General features: G+C 56.8%; 1 protein-coding gene across 1 annotated transcript; it reads left to right on the top strand.

Annotated features, from left to right (window-relative positions):
• The first annotated feature begins 1,865 nt into the window (after positions 1–1,865).
• On the top strand, positions 1,866–11,500 carry LOC102689992 (protein disulfide isomerase Creld1). Its single transcript, XM_069189645.1, has 11 exons — positions 1,866–2,101; positions 3,463–3,600; positions 5,114–5,196; positions 5,587–5,697; positions 6,097–6,188; positions 6,651–6,830; positions 8,323–8,418; positions 9,075–9,158; positions 9,239–9,334; positions 9,846–9,989; positions 10,714–11,500. The coding sequence occupies exons 2-11, from the start codon at positions 3,478–3,480 to the stop codon at positions 10,932–10,934; spliced, it is 1,230 nt and encodes a 409-aa protein (XP_069045746.1). The 5' UTR covers positions 1,866–2,101; positions 3,463–3,477; the 3' UTR covers positions 10,935–11,500.

The following is an 11,500-nucleotide window of genomic DNA, read 5'->3' as shown; positions in this document are numbered from 1 at the left end:
GTCCTGGGACGTCCTGTCCTGCTCCTCTCTCGCCCAGATCTGGCAATATTGCTCAGGCACTCTGCTGTCCAGCTCTGCACCAACGACGTCACTTTCTCGGCTCGGCTCGGCTCGGCTCTGAGAAAACTCAAATCGTGTTGTTCGGTCAGAATCCTGCCTTGATAACGAGCACAACAGGCTCGTTTTGAACTAGACAGAGCTGGATTAGGGCACAGTTTCCAAGTAAACTGGATGTCTGGTCTCTCTCCTGTTAGTCCTACCTGGTCCTCTTATTTCTGCTTGACAGTACCTCTCTTCCCAGACTCCTGTGTGACACTACTGAGTGAGCCTGTGGTCTAGGCCATTCCTTATTCCTTAAACAGTAAGTGTGAATCTGTCCTCAAATGAGCAGTAATTACTGAGTAAAGATCTTACACTAATTTCTAGCCAGACTCTTACCAGCACTGAATTCACATGACTAAAATTTCATAGGGGTCCTGCTACAATAGGGGCTACAGTCCCAGTACAGTAGGACAGTCTGTTACAATAGGAGCTTCAGTCCCAGTGCAGTAGAACAGTCCTGTTACAATAGGAGCTACAGTCCCAGTACAGTAGACCAGTCTGTTACAATAGGAGCTACACTCCCAGTACAGTAGAACAGTCTGTTACAATAGGGGCTACAGTCCCAGTGCAGTAGACCAGTGTTGTTTCTGCAGACGTTGGCAGCAACAGTAGGAGGTGTTTGTGTGGTAGCGAGCATGACAAAGTCAGACGTCTCCGACCTCATGCTCGCTGTTGCTAAACAGCTCCTTGACGGCCTTTGAAGTCCCTTTGCGAAGGGCTGATTGGTCAATGCTGTGGACTCTCTCTGTTCTGTCGTGGCTGGGCGTGTACATGCTGTGAATAAGGACTGCTGCTGTTCTGTGTGGTCTGCTTGTGCACGGGGACTTTCATTCTTCAACGCAACGTTGTGAAGCACGTTTTAATAAAAATAAATAGAACAGACCGCATCTTGTCGTTTTTTTCCCTTACTTATTCCTTCAGTTTCTCCTTAAAGTCCCCCAGTCACTAAAGGAGCAGGGCTGCCTATCTGGGGCCTGTGGACATGACCTGTTTCAGAATGACTTGGAAATCCTCTCACATTCGACCGATGAGTTTCACAGCCTGTCCCGGGTGCTACAGGAGTCCTGGGACGTCCTGTCCTGCTCCTCTCTCGCCCAGATCTGGCAATATTGCTCAGGCACTCTGCTGTCCAGCTCTGCACCAACGACGTCACTTTCTCGGCTCGGCTCGGCTCGGCTCTGAGAAAACTCAAATCGTGTTGTTCGGTCAGAATCCTGCCTTGATAACGAGCACAACAGGCTCGTTTTGAACTAGACAGAGCTGGATTAGGGCACAGTTTCCAAGTAAACTGGATGTCTGGTCTCTTACCAGCACTGAATTCACATGACTAAAATTTCATAGGGGTCCTGCTACAATAGGGGCTACAGTCCCAGTACAGTAGGACAGTCTGTTACAATAGGAGCTTCAGTCCCAGTGCAGTAGAACAGTCCTGTTACAATAGGAGCTACAGTCCCAGTACAGTAGACCAGTCTGTTACAATAGGAGCTACACTCCCAGTACAGTAGAACAGTCTGTTACAATAGGGGCTACAGTCCCAGTGCAGTAGACCAGTGTTGTTTCTGCAGACGTTGGCAGCAACAGTAGGAGGTGTTTGTGTGGTAGCGAGCATGACAAAGTCAGACGTCTCCGACCTCATGCTCGCTGTTGCTAAACAGCTCCTTGACGGCCTTTGAAGTCCCTTTGCGAAGGGCTGATTGGTCAATGCTGGCAGCAGGTCCGCCTCCTTCTGGGTACTCGTCGGCATGTGATTGGTGGAGCCATAACTCCCCGAGGAACGGGGCGGGGTCCCGAGTCTGCAGCAGCCAGCGGATTCTGGGACAGAGAGAAGCGACCAGAATCACAGCCGGGGAGCCTGGGCCGAGCCCAACCGAACCGGCTTGGGAGAGCCCGTCTCTGCAGGGTGCATGGAAGTCGACCGCCAGGTCCCGGAATTGTAAGCAGCCAGGCGGCGCACCGCTTGACAAAGCGTCCCCGGATCTTCAATCCCAAGTAGCAAAAGGTAACAGAAAAGGCTCCGTTCTGCTGTGATCGATCAGGACAGCCTCCGGCCAGCGCTGGTGATCAGCTCTCCCTGACGGCCCTGGCCAGTCCGGCGGTAGGAATGTGCCTGGGGGGCCGAGTGTCCAGCGTGCTTGAGGCGGAGCGGTGTCGGGAGAGAGGGGGCTCTGTCCGCCCTCTGACCCGGCCCGGCCCGGAGAACACCGCACGCTCCGGTCCGCTGCCCCAGGCTGCACCCTGAGGAATAATCCAGCCTTAATCCCAGCCAATCGGGGCGAGCCGGGCGAGGTGACGCCGTTTCCGTTTCTCGGGTTCCGGAATGTTTTGGGGTGCAGCAAATCGGCGCACGAGCGTTCCCGCTTGCCGGTGTCCTGACCCCGCAGCGGGGCAGGTCGAGGGGCAGGTCAAGGGGCAGGAGGCGAGGGGCAGGTGGTGGCTGCGTGACAGGACCGCGCTCGCAGGCAGCAGTGAGCTCGGCTCTGTCCTGATTCTGCCCGGTGCGCGCATCTGGGGGAGTCCGGGGGTCGGACTGGGCTTACTGGACGGGCTCCCGTCTGCCAGCCCGCTCCCCAGAACCGGACCAGAGCGCGTCTCGCTCAGCACAGCCCGCGGCGAGTCCCCCAGCAGTGGGGGTTGACGGGGGCAATGAGGCAGTTGTGTGCGCCCCAACACCAGAGGCCTGAGAAGAGAGGGGGTGCCCCGCTGTACCCCAGTCTGTACTGCGGGTGAGTGGGCAGGCAGGGGTCTTGAGTTCAGGGGCCCATGTGGGAACCCGGATGATGTCACTGACCAGAGTTCAGGCAACAGAGCCCACGTGCTGCAGCGCCCCCCTGTGGTCACCCGTGCGCTGCGGTCAGCGAGAGCCACTGTGCTCTGCCAGCCCGTCAGGCCTGAGATCGGCAGGCCCTTAGTGTAACCCGGTTCTGCACAGGCGTGTGCCTCAGGGCTCAGCTGAGGTCAGGGGCGCCTCGGAAGGTCAACCCAGTGGGCTTGTTCAGAACCAGCAGCGAGACACAAACCAGAGCAAACGAGTGGAACCTACAGGGTAGTGCTTTTAAAACACAGAACAGGGGACACTTCTTTACACAAAGAGCAGTGGGAGTGTGGAACAAGATGCCCTGATTTCTGTCAGTACACAACTAGATGAGGTACTGGGATCAGTGAGCTGCTATCTAACAGGCCGGGTGGGCTGACCAGCTCCTCTCGTCTGTGATCTGTCTTCTGTTTTTTTTAAAGCACTTACAGGTTTTGCAAAGCAGAAAAACTTGGCTGTGTGAAGCTTTCTAATTTTCTGTTTCATTGTGCCTGATGTGTGAGGTCGCTCTGCTGCCTCTGACCACCTCTCTCTCTCCCTGCCCCCAGTGCCTACCGCCCGTGATGTCATCACCTGTGGTGCCCTGCCTCCTGTGTGTGGCGCTGTGCTCTCTGCTGCCCCCTCTGGCCAGCGCCTCTGCTGTACCGTGTGACACCTGTCGCCAGCTCACCGCCAGCTTCCTGCGGGTAAAGGACTGACTTCCTCTGCGTGTCTCTGTCTCTCTCCCTGTCCCTCTCTCCCTGTCCCGGTCCCTGCCTTTGTCCCTGTCTCTCTTCCTGTCCCTCTCTCCCTCTCCCTGTCCCTGCCTTTGTCCCTGTCTCTCTTCCTGTCCCTCTCTCCCTCTCCCGGTCCCTGCCTATTTCCCTGTCTCTCTTCCTGTCCCTCTCTCCCTCTCCCGGTCCCTCTCCGTGTCCCTGCCTGTGTCCCTGTCTCTCTCTCCCTCTCCTGGTCCCTCTCCCTGTCCCTGCCTGTGTCCCTGTCTCTCTCTCCCTCTCCTGGTCCCTCTCCCTGTCCCTGCCTGTGTCCTTGTCTCTCTCTCCCTCTCCCAGTCCCTCTCCCGGTCCCTACCTGTGTCCCTGTCTCTCTCTCCCTCTCCCGGTCCCTGCCTGTGTCCCTGTCTCTCTTACTGTGAAACTGTTCTGTCTCGTCACCCACAGATCTTCTGTTTCAGGGGAACTTCATGCTCCAGTAGTTCAGTATTCACTCCAGGTTTGTGACAGAGTTAGTGAAGTAGTCGCCTGTCCTCTCCCACACCTCCAGTCTGTCCTGGGACGCTCCTCCGCGGTCAGGAACTGCACTTGACCAGCAGCCACAGGAGACGGACGGATTCGATCCACTGCCACCCACGGGCAGTGTCCACTCCTGTTTCCCGCAGGCTGACCGGTCCAGTGTGCGCCTGCCTGATGGCCCCAGTGCCTCTGGGTCCATCAGCGGGACGAAACACCTCGTTGGTCTGGGAGTGGACAGAGGAAGCTGTCTAGGGGTCAGTCCAGGTGCTCAGCTCAGACTGCCCCTCGGCTTCCAGTCAGCATCGCTGTTCCTTTTCCAGACACAGATTCACCACAGAGCCTCACTGTTTCAAACGCTGGAAGCTCGTTAGAGACTTGTATTTTTTTCCTTTTTAATGAATGGTTTCTTCTTCATAAAAATTATTTTTATATTAATGTTAAGCAATAAACATCGGACTGCTTTTCGACATCCGTAAGTAGTCTTACCCGCTTCATGGCCTTTCACATTTCAAGCTGCTGTCTGTTTTTGAGTAGACTCCCAGTCTGCTTTGTTCAGAAGCTCACAGTGGCCCTTTGTTCTGTGGAGAAGAGTTCATGCAGCGGACTGTCCTGCTGTTGAACACAAGAGCAGAGACCTGTCCTGCTGTCGAACACGAGAGCAGAGACCTGTCCTGCTGTCGAACACAAGAGCAGAGACCTGTCCTGCTGTCGAACACAAGAGCAGAGACCTGTCCCCCAGACATTTTACTCTGTTCTTTTTTTATACTTTTTATTTTTTATGTGATTTGTGTTCTCTTTCTTAGACATGCTCCTCACTGTTCTCTCAGCTTACAAGGTGTTTGTCTGTAGGTGGGACTTTCAGAACTGTTTACTGGTTCACCTTCTGCATCCCATATTCCAGTTCATGTAAGGGTTGAGTCTACTTCCATGTCTTTATGGTGGACGGTGACCTCTGACCTCTGTGTTCCAGGGGCTGGAGCGGACAGCCAATAAGAATTTTGGAGGCGGGAACACAGCGTGGGAGGAGGAGAAACTGGCCAAATACACCCACAGGTGGGAGGAGCCAATTTCTGTTGTTATTAACCCAGTTCCCCTTCAGCCTGGTATATTTACAGAGAGCCAGTCAGGGAGCAGAAGAGCTGTTTGCTGCTGTTTGAGAGACAGGATCTGTGTGTGAGAGACTTGGAGAGACAGGGAGACAGGGTCTGTGTGTGAGAGACTCAGAGAGACAGGGAGACAGGGTCTGTGTGTGAAAGACAGGGTCTGTGTGAGAGACTCAGAGGGACAGGGAGACAGGGTCTGTGTGTGAGACTCTGTGTGTGTGTAAGAGGGTTAAGGTGTATGCACTGGTTACTGTTGTGATGGGTGTTTGTCCAAAAGATACTTTTGTGTGCTTTTTTTAAAGCTCTGAGTGTCCTCCTATGTCCACCCCTCTCTCCTCAGTGAGACCAGGCTGCTGGAGATCGTGGAGTCTGTGTGTGAGAGCTCTGATTTCCAGTGCAACCGGCTGCTGGAGCAGATTGAGGACCAGGTGGAGACGTGGTGGTTCCACAGGTTATCATTGATTCATTACTGGTTACTGATTGTTGTGCCTTCATGTGCAGGTCCCTCCGTCTCCATCGTCTCTGCATCAGTCTTTCCTCTGACCTCTCCCCTCCTCTGTCCCTCTGTCTGCTCCTCCCGTCTGTGTCCACTGTCTGTCTGTCCCTCTGTCTACTCTTCCTGTCTGTGTCCACCGCCTGTCTGTCCCTTTGTCTGCTCTTCCTGTCTGTGTCCACTGCCTGTACGTCCCTCTCTATGCTCTTCCTGTCTGTGTCCACTGTCTGTCTGTCCCTCTGTCCGCTCTTCCTGTCTGTGTCCACTGTCTGTCTGTCCCTCTGTCCGCTCTTCCTGTCTCTGTCCACTGTCTGTCTGTCCCTCTGTCTCTCACCCCGCTGCGCTGTCTCTGTACAGACAGCAGGAGGCGCCGGACCTGTTTGAGTGGCTGTGCATCGAGGAGCTGAAGCTGTGCTGTCCCCCAGAGACCTTCGGTCCTGAGTGCACAGGTATTCCCATGACAGCACCCCCAGATTGACTGCACCCCGATATACGACTGACAATGTGATAGCAGTACCAAGAGACACCCCGATACACGACTGTCAGTGTGATAGCAGTACCAAGAGACACCCCGATACACGACTGACAGTGTGATAGCAGCACCAAGAGACACCCCGATACACGACTGTCAGTGTGATAGCAGTACCAAGAGACACCCCGATACACGACTGTCAGTGTGATAGCAGTACCAAGAGACACCCCGATACACGACTGACAGTGTGATAGCAGTACCAAGAGACACCCCGATACACGACTGACAGTGTGATAGCAGCGCCAAGAGACACTCCGATACACGACTGACAGTGTGATAGCAGCACCAAGAGACACCCCGATACACGACACATATCCTTGCAGAAAGCTGACTCAGCTGAGACTGGTGTACTGACTGGTTCTGTCGCTCTGTGGTCCAGCTTGCCCGGGCACCCCAGGGGCCGTGTGTGGGGGTCTGGGTCGTTGCCAGGGTGAGGGCACGCGCACGGGCAGCGGGGAGTGTGTGTGCGACCCGGGGTACGCCGGTCATCTCTGCCAGGACTGCGCTGACGGGTACTACCGTCACACACCAGCCAATCAGAGTCAGTCTGTGTGCACAGGTAACACTGAGCTCCTCCCTGCTGGGGACCCGTGACTGTCTGTCCGTCTGCGTCTGTGCCAGCCTGCCTGCCTGTCTGTCTGTCTGTCTGTCTGTCTGTCTGTCTGTCTGTCTGTCTGTCTGTCTGTCTGTCTGTCTGTCTGCGTCTGTGCCAGCGTGTGTCTCTGTCTGTCTGCGTCTTTGCCAGCGTGTCTCTGTCTGTCTGTCTGCCTGCGTCTGTGCCAGCTTGTCTCTGTCTGTCTGCCTGCGTCTGTGTCAGCGTGTCTCTGTCTGTCCGTCTGCCTGCGTCTGTGTCAGCGTGTCTCTGTCTGTCTGCCTGCGTCTGTGTCAGCGTGTCTCTGTCTGTCCGTCTGCATCTGTGCCAGCGTGTCTCTCTGTCTGTCTGCATCTGTGCCAGCGTGTCTCTCTGTCTGTCTGCGTCTGTGCCTGCGTGTCTCTGTCTGTCTGCGTCTGTGCCTGCGTGTCTCTGTCTGTCCGCCTGCGTCTGTGCCAGCGTGTCTCTGTCTGTCCGTCTGCATCTGTGCCAGCGTGTCTCTCTGTCTGTCTGCCTGCATCTGTGCCAGCGTGTCTCTCTGTCTGTCTGCGTCTGTGCCTGCGTGTCTCTGTCTGTCTGTCTGCGTCTGTGCCTGCGTGTCTCTGTCTGTCCGCCTGCGTCTGTGTCAGCGTGTCTCTGTCTGTCCGTCTGCATCTGTGCCAGCGTGTCTCTCTGTCTGTCTGCATCTGTGCCTGCGTGTCTCTCTGTCTGTCTGCGTCTGTGCCTGCGTGTCTCTGTCTGTCCGTCTGCGTCTGTGCCTGCGTGTCTCTGTCTGTCCGTCTGCGTCTGTGTCAGCGTGTCTCTGTCTGTCTGCCTGCATCTGTGCCAGCGTGTCTCTGTCTGTCCGTCTGCCTCTGTGCCAGCGTGTCTCTGTCTGTCTGCCTGCGTCTGTGCCAGCGTGTCTCTGTCTGTCTGTCTGCCTGCGTCTGTGCCAGCGTGTCTCTGTCTGTCTGTCTGCCTGCGTCTGTGCCAGCGTGTCTCTGTCTGTCTGTCTGCCTGCGTCTGTGCCAGCGTGTCTCTGTCTGTCTTTCTGCGTCTGTGCCAGCGTGTCTCTGTCTGTCTGCGTCTGTGCCTGCGTGTCTCTCTGTCTGCGTGTGTGTTTCTGTGTCTCTGTCTGCGTGTCTGTGTCTGAGTGTTGTCTGCTGTCGGACTGCCTGTTTTGGAACGTGTGGTGTTACAGTCTGACTGTAACTCAAGGAGCTCCTGTATATTTGTCTTCAGAATCTCCATCCTTCTCCACCTGATGGTCAGTCAGTAAGTCAGTCTGTCTGTTATTTATGTCAGTGTGTTATCGGAGTCACCAGGGCTGCAGAGTGTTGCACTGGAAGGTTGAGGGTTCGAATCCCAGGTGAGACGCTGCGGTTGTTTCCTTGAGGAAAGGGCTTCGCCTGACTTACTCCAGGTAGACACCCTGCAGTGTGAGTGTGCCCGATGCTGACAGCTGCCTGTCTGCCCCCAGCCTGCTATCGTTCCTGCAAGAGGTGCTCGGGCCCGGAGGACTTCAAGTGCCTGGAGTGCAAGGCGGGCTGGAGTTTCCACGACAACAAGTGTGTGGGTGAGTGCTCTCTGACCTCTGACCCAGGGAATCTTGATGGCTCGCGTTGCACCAGGACTTGGTAAGAGAGCAGAGCAGTAGTTGCATGTGGGTCTGCTGATGACTGCTGAGCACTGCTCTGGGCTGTGTGTTACAGCCGGAAGACAGCTCCTAAAGCCGGAAAGGGCTGTTGTTTATGAGGTCAGCTGATGTAAAGTGTCTGCTTTTGTAGGAATTGCTGTGTGTAGTGCTGGGCGTGTTGGGGCGTCACCCTCCCCCCGTCTCTGCTGGGCGTGTTGGGGCGTCACCCCCCCCGTCTCTGCTGGGCGTGTTGGGGTGTCACCCTCCCCCTGTCTGCTGGGCGTGTTGGGGCGTCACTCCCCCCTCTCTCTGCTGGTAATGTTGGGGGTCACTCCCCCCTCTCTCTGCTGGTAATGTTGGGGCGTCACTCCCCCCTCTCTCTGCTGGTAATGTTGGGGGTCACTCCCCTCTCTCTCTGCTGGGCGTGTTGGGGTGTCACCCTCCCCCTCTCTGCTGGGGATGTTGGGGCGTCACTCCCCTCTCTCTGCTGGGCGTGTTGGGGTGTCACCCCCCTCTCTGCTGGGGATGTTGGGGCGTCACTCCCCTCTCTCTGCTGGGCGTGCTGGGGTGTCACCCCCCTCTCTGCTGTGTTCCAGATATCGATGAGTGTGGCACAGAAATGGGCCGCTGTCCCTCCAACACCTACTGCTTCAACACTGACGGCTCGTATGACTGCAGAGGTAGGCACTGGCTCGTCTCCAGCCCCAGCCCAGGGGCCCGCCTGCCCGTGTGACTGACCGCTCCTCTCCTGCGTCCCCAGGCTGCGACAAGGCGTGTGTGGGCTGCATGGGCGGCGGGCCGGGCCGCTGCAAGAAGTGTGCCAGGGGGTACCGGCTGGCTGGGGCCAAGTGCCTGGGTGAGTCCCTCTCCGGGTCCCTGCTGCTGCCTGCAGGAAAGAGCCCAAAAGACCATCATTCAGCCCATCTGGCCTGCTTGGAAGTTAGTGGATAATTGACCCAGGATCATCTCACCCAGCTGTTTCTTGAAAGGAACCTGGGTATCGGCGTCTGGGCAGCTTGTCCCACACTCCCACCACTCTCTGTGTAGAGAAGTGCCTGTTCTCAGATGTGAATGCACTTGCACTGTTCTGGCCCCAGGGGGCGCTGTTGTCTTCAGTCTCACTCCAGCTGCGTGCTGTCCCGGGCTTGTCTGGAGCTCGGTCCTCTGCTCCTGTCCGGACTGGCACAAGGCTGCAGTCCAGCCCACTCCCACAGCAGACTTCTGAGCCACAGTGACCCCTGTGAGCAGACACGGGGGACGCTCGACCTCTGACCTCTGACCCCTGGCGGAGCTGCAGCAGGTGTTCCCTCTTCCTGTGCGTGTCCTCATCCCTCTTTTTCCCAATTCCTGCCCTGCCATCCACTCAGACGTGGACGAGTGCGAGGAGCGGGGTGTGGTGGCGTGCCCCGGCCTTAACGAGGCGTGCGTTAACGAGGAGGGGTCCTTCCGCTGTGTGTGCGCCGACGGCTTCGTGCGCAAGGACACCATCTGTGTGGAGAGCCTGCCCCCCTGTGAGTGGCCCTGCCTTTCTGCAACTGCACACAACATACACCTGCACACAACACAGAGCTCACACTGCACTGCCACACAGCTGCACACAACACACATGCTCACACTGCACTGCCACACAGCTGCACACAACACACATGCTCACACTGCACTGCCACACAGCTGCACACAACACACAGGCTCACACTGCACTGCAACACAACTGCACACAACACACAGGGTCAACCTGCACTGCCACACAACTGCACACAACACACAGCTCACACTGCACTGCTACACAACTGCACACAACACACAGGCTCAACCTGCACTGCCACACAACTGCATACAACACACAGCTCACACTGCACTGCTACACAACTGCACACAACACACAGGCTCACACTGCACTCCTACACAACTGCACACAACACACAGGGTCAACCTGCACTGCCACACAACTGCACACAACACACAGGCTCACACTGCACTGCTACACAACTGCACACAACACACAGGCTCAACCTGCACTGCTACACAACTGCACACAACACACAGGCTCAACCTGCACTGCCACACAACTGCACACAACACACAGGCTCACACTGCACTCCTACACAACTGCACACAACACACAGCTCACACTGCACTGCTACACAACTGCACACTTGTCCCTGCCCCTCTCCTGCCCCTCTCCTGCCCCCTGCCCCTGCTCTGTCTGACCCTCTCCCTCGCTCTCTCCTGCAGCGAGCTCGGACAAGGGGCTGTTTGAGGAGATGACCGATGACGAGGTGCTGGTGCTGCAGCAGATGTTTTTTGGGGTGGTCATCTGCGCTCTGGCCACGCTGGCCGCCAAGGGGGACATGGTCTTCACCGCCATCTTCATCGGGGGCGTGGCCGCCATGGCGGGCTACTGGCTCAGCGAGAAGGGGGACCGCCTGCTGGACGGGTTCCTGAAGGGGCGCTAGAGAGCAGGGTGGGCAGGAGGGGGTGGGGTTCAGGTCCTGTGCAGGTTTAAGGGTTCAGGAGGGGACAGGTCAGTCTCGGAGGGGGGAGGGGGGGTGAAGTGGGGAATTACAGATTTTGGGGTGGGGTGGGGGCTGTGCAGTAGAGCCAGTCAGCACTGATTCAGATCAAGTACATTTCAGGTCATTGACGTCTCTAAGCGTGTCGCAGTCAGGAGTTAGAGCGCCACCTCCTGGTGGCCACACAGCGTGACGTGAGGGGCGGTGGTTTGGTCACGGTGTGTATAGCGCCTTTCCCCCACGCTCCTGCCGCTCGGGGCAGGGACGGTGAAGACGCAGCGCCCCGCGGCTCTGGTTCCAGGAGGAAGGCGGCGGTCCCGTTCTCGGAGCAGCGGTCTGGGACCCAGCGGGGGGGGCGGTGCTGCACGAGGACCCCCGCGGGCTCAGGGCAGGGAGGCAGGGAGGAGCCTGGAGCCTGCACTCACACTGCGGGGGACTGGAGCTGCTTGTTTAATGAAAGAATTGTGAATGTGCTAAATAAATGTGTTACTTCAAGTAACTACACTACA

Source organism: Lepisosteus oculatus, chromosome 4, assembly GCF_040954835.1.
Source record: "Lepisosteus oculatus isolate fLepOcu1 chromosome 4, fLepOcu1.hap2, whole genome shotgun sequence".
In the NCBI taxonomy this organism is placed as follows: Eukaryota; Metazoa; Chordata; class Actinopteri; order Semionotiformes; family Lepisosteidae; genus Lepisosteus; species Lepisosteus oculatus.
The sequence above is the reverse complement of the archived record's forward strand: the minus strand, read 5'-3'. Positions and strand labels throughout refer to the sequence as shown.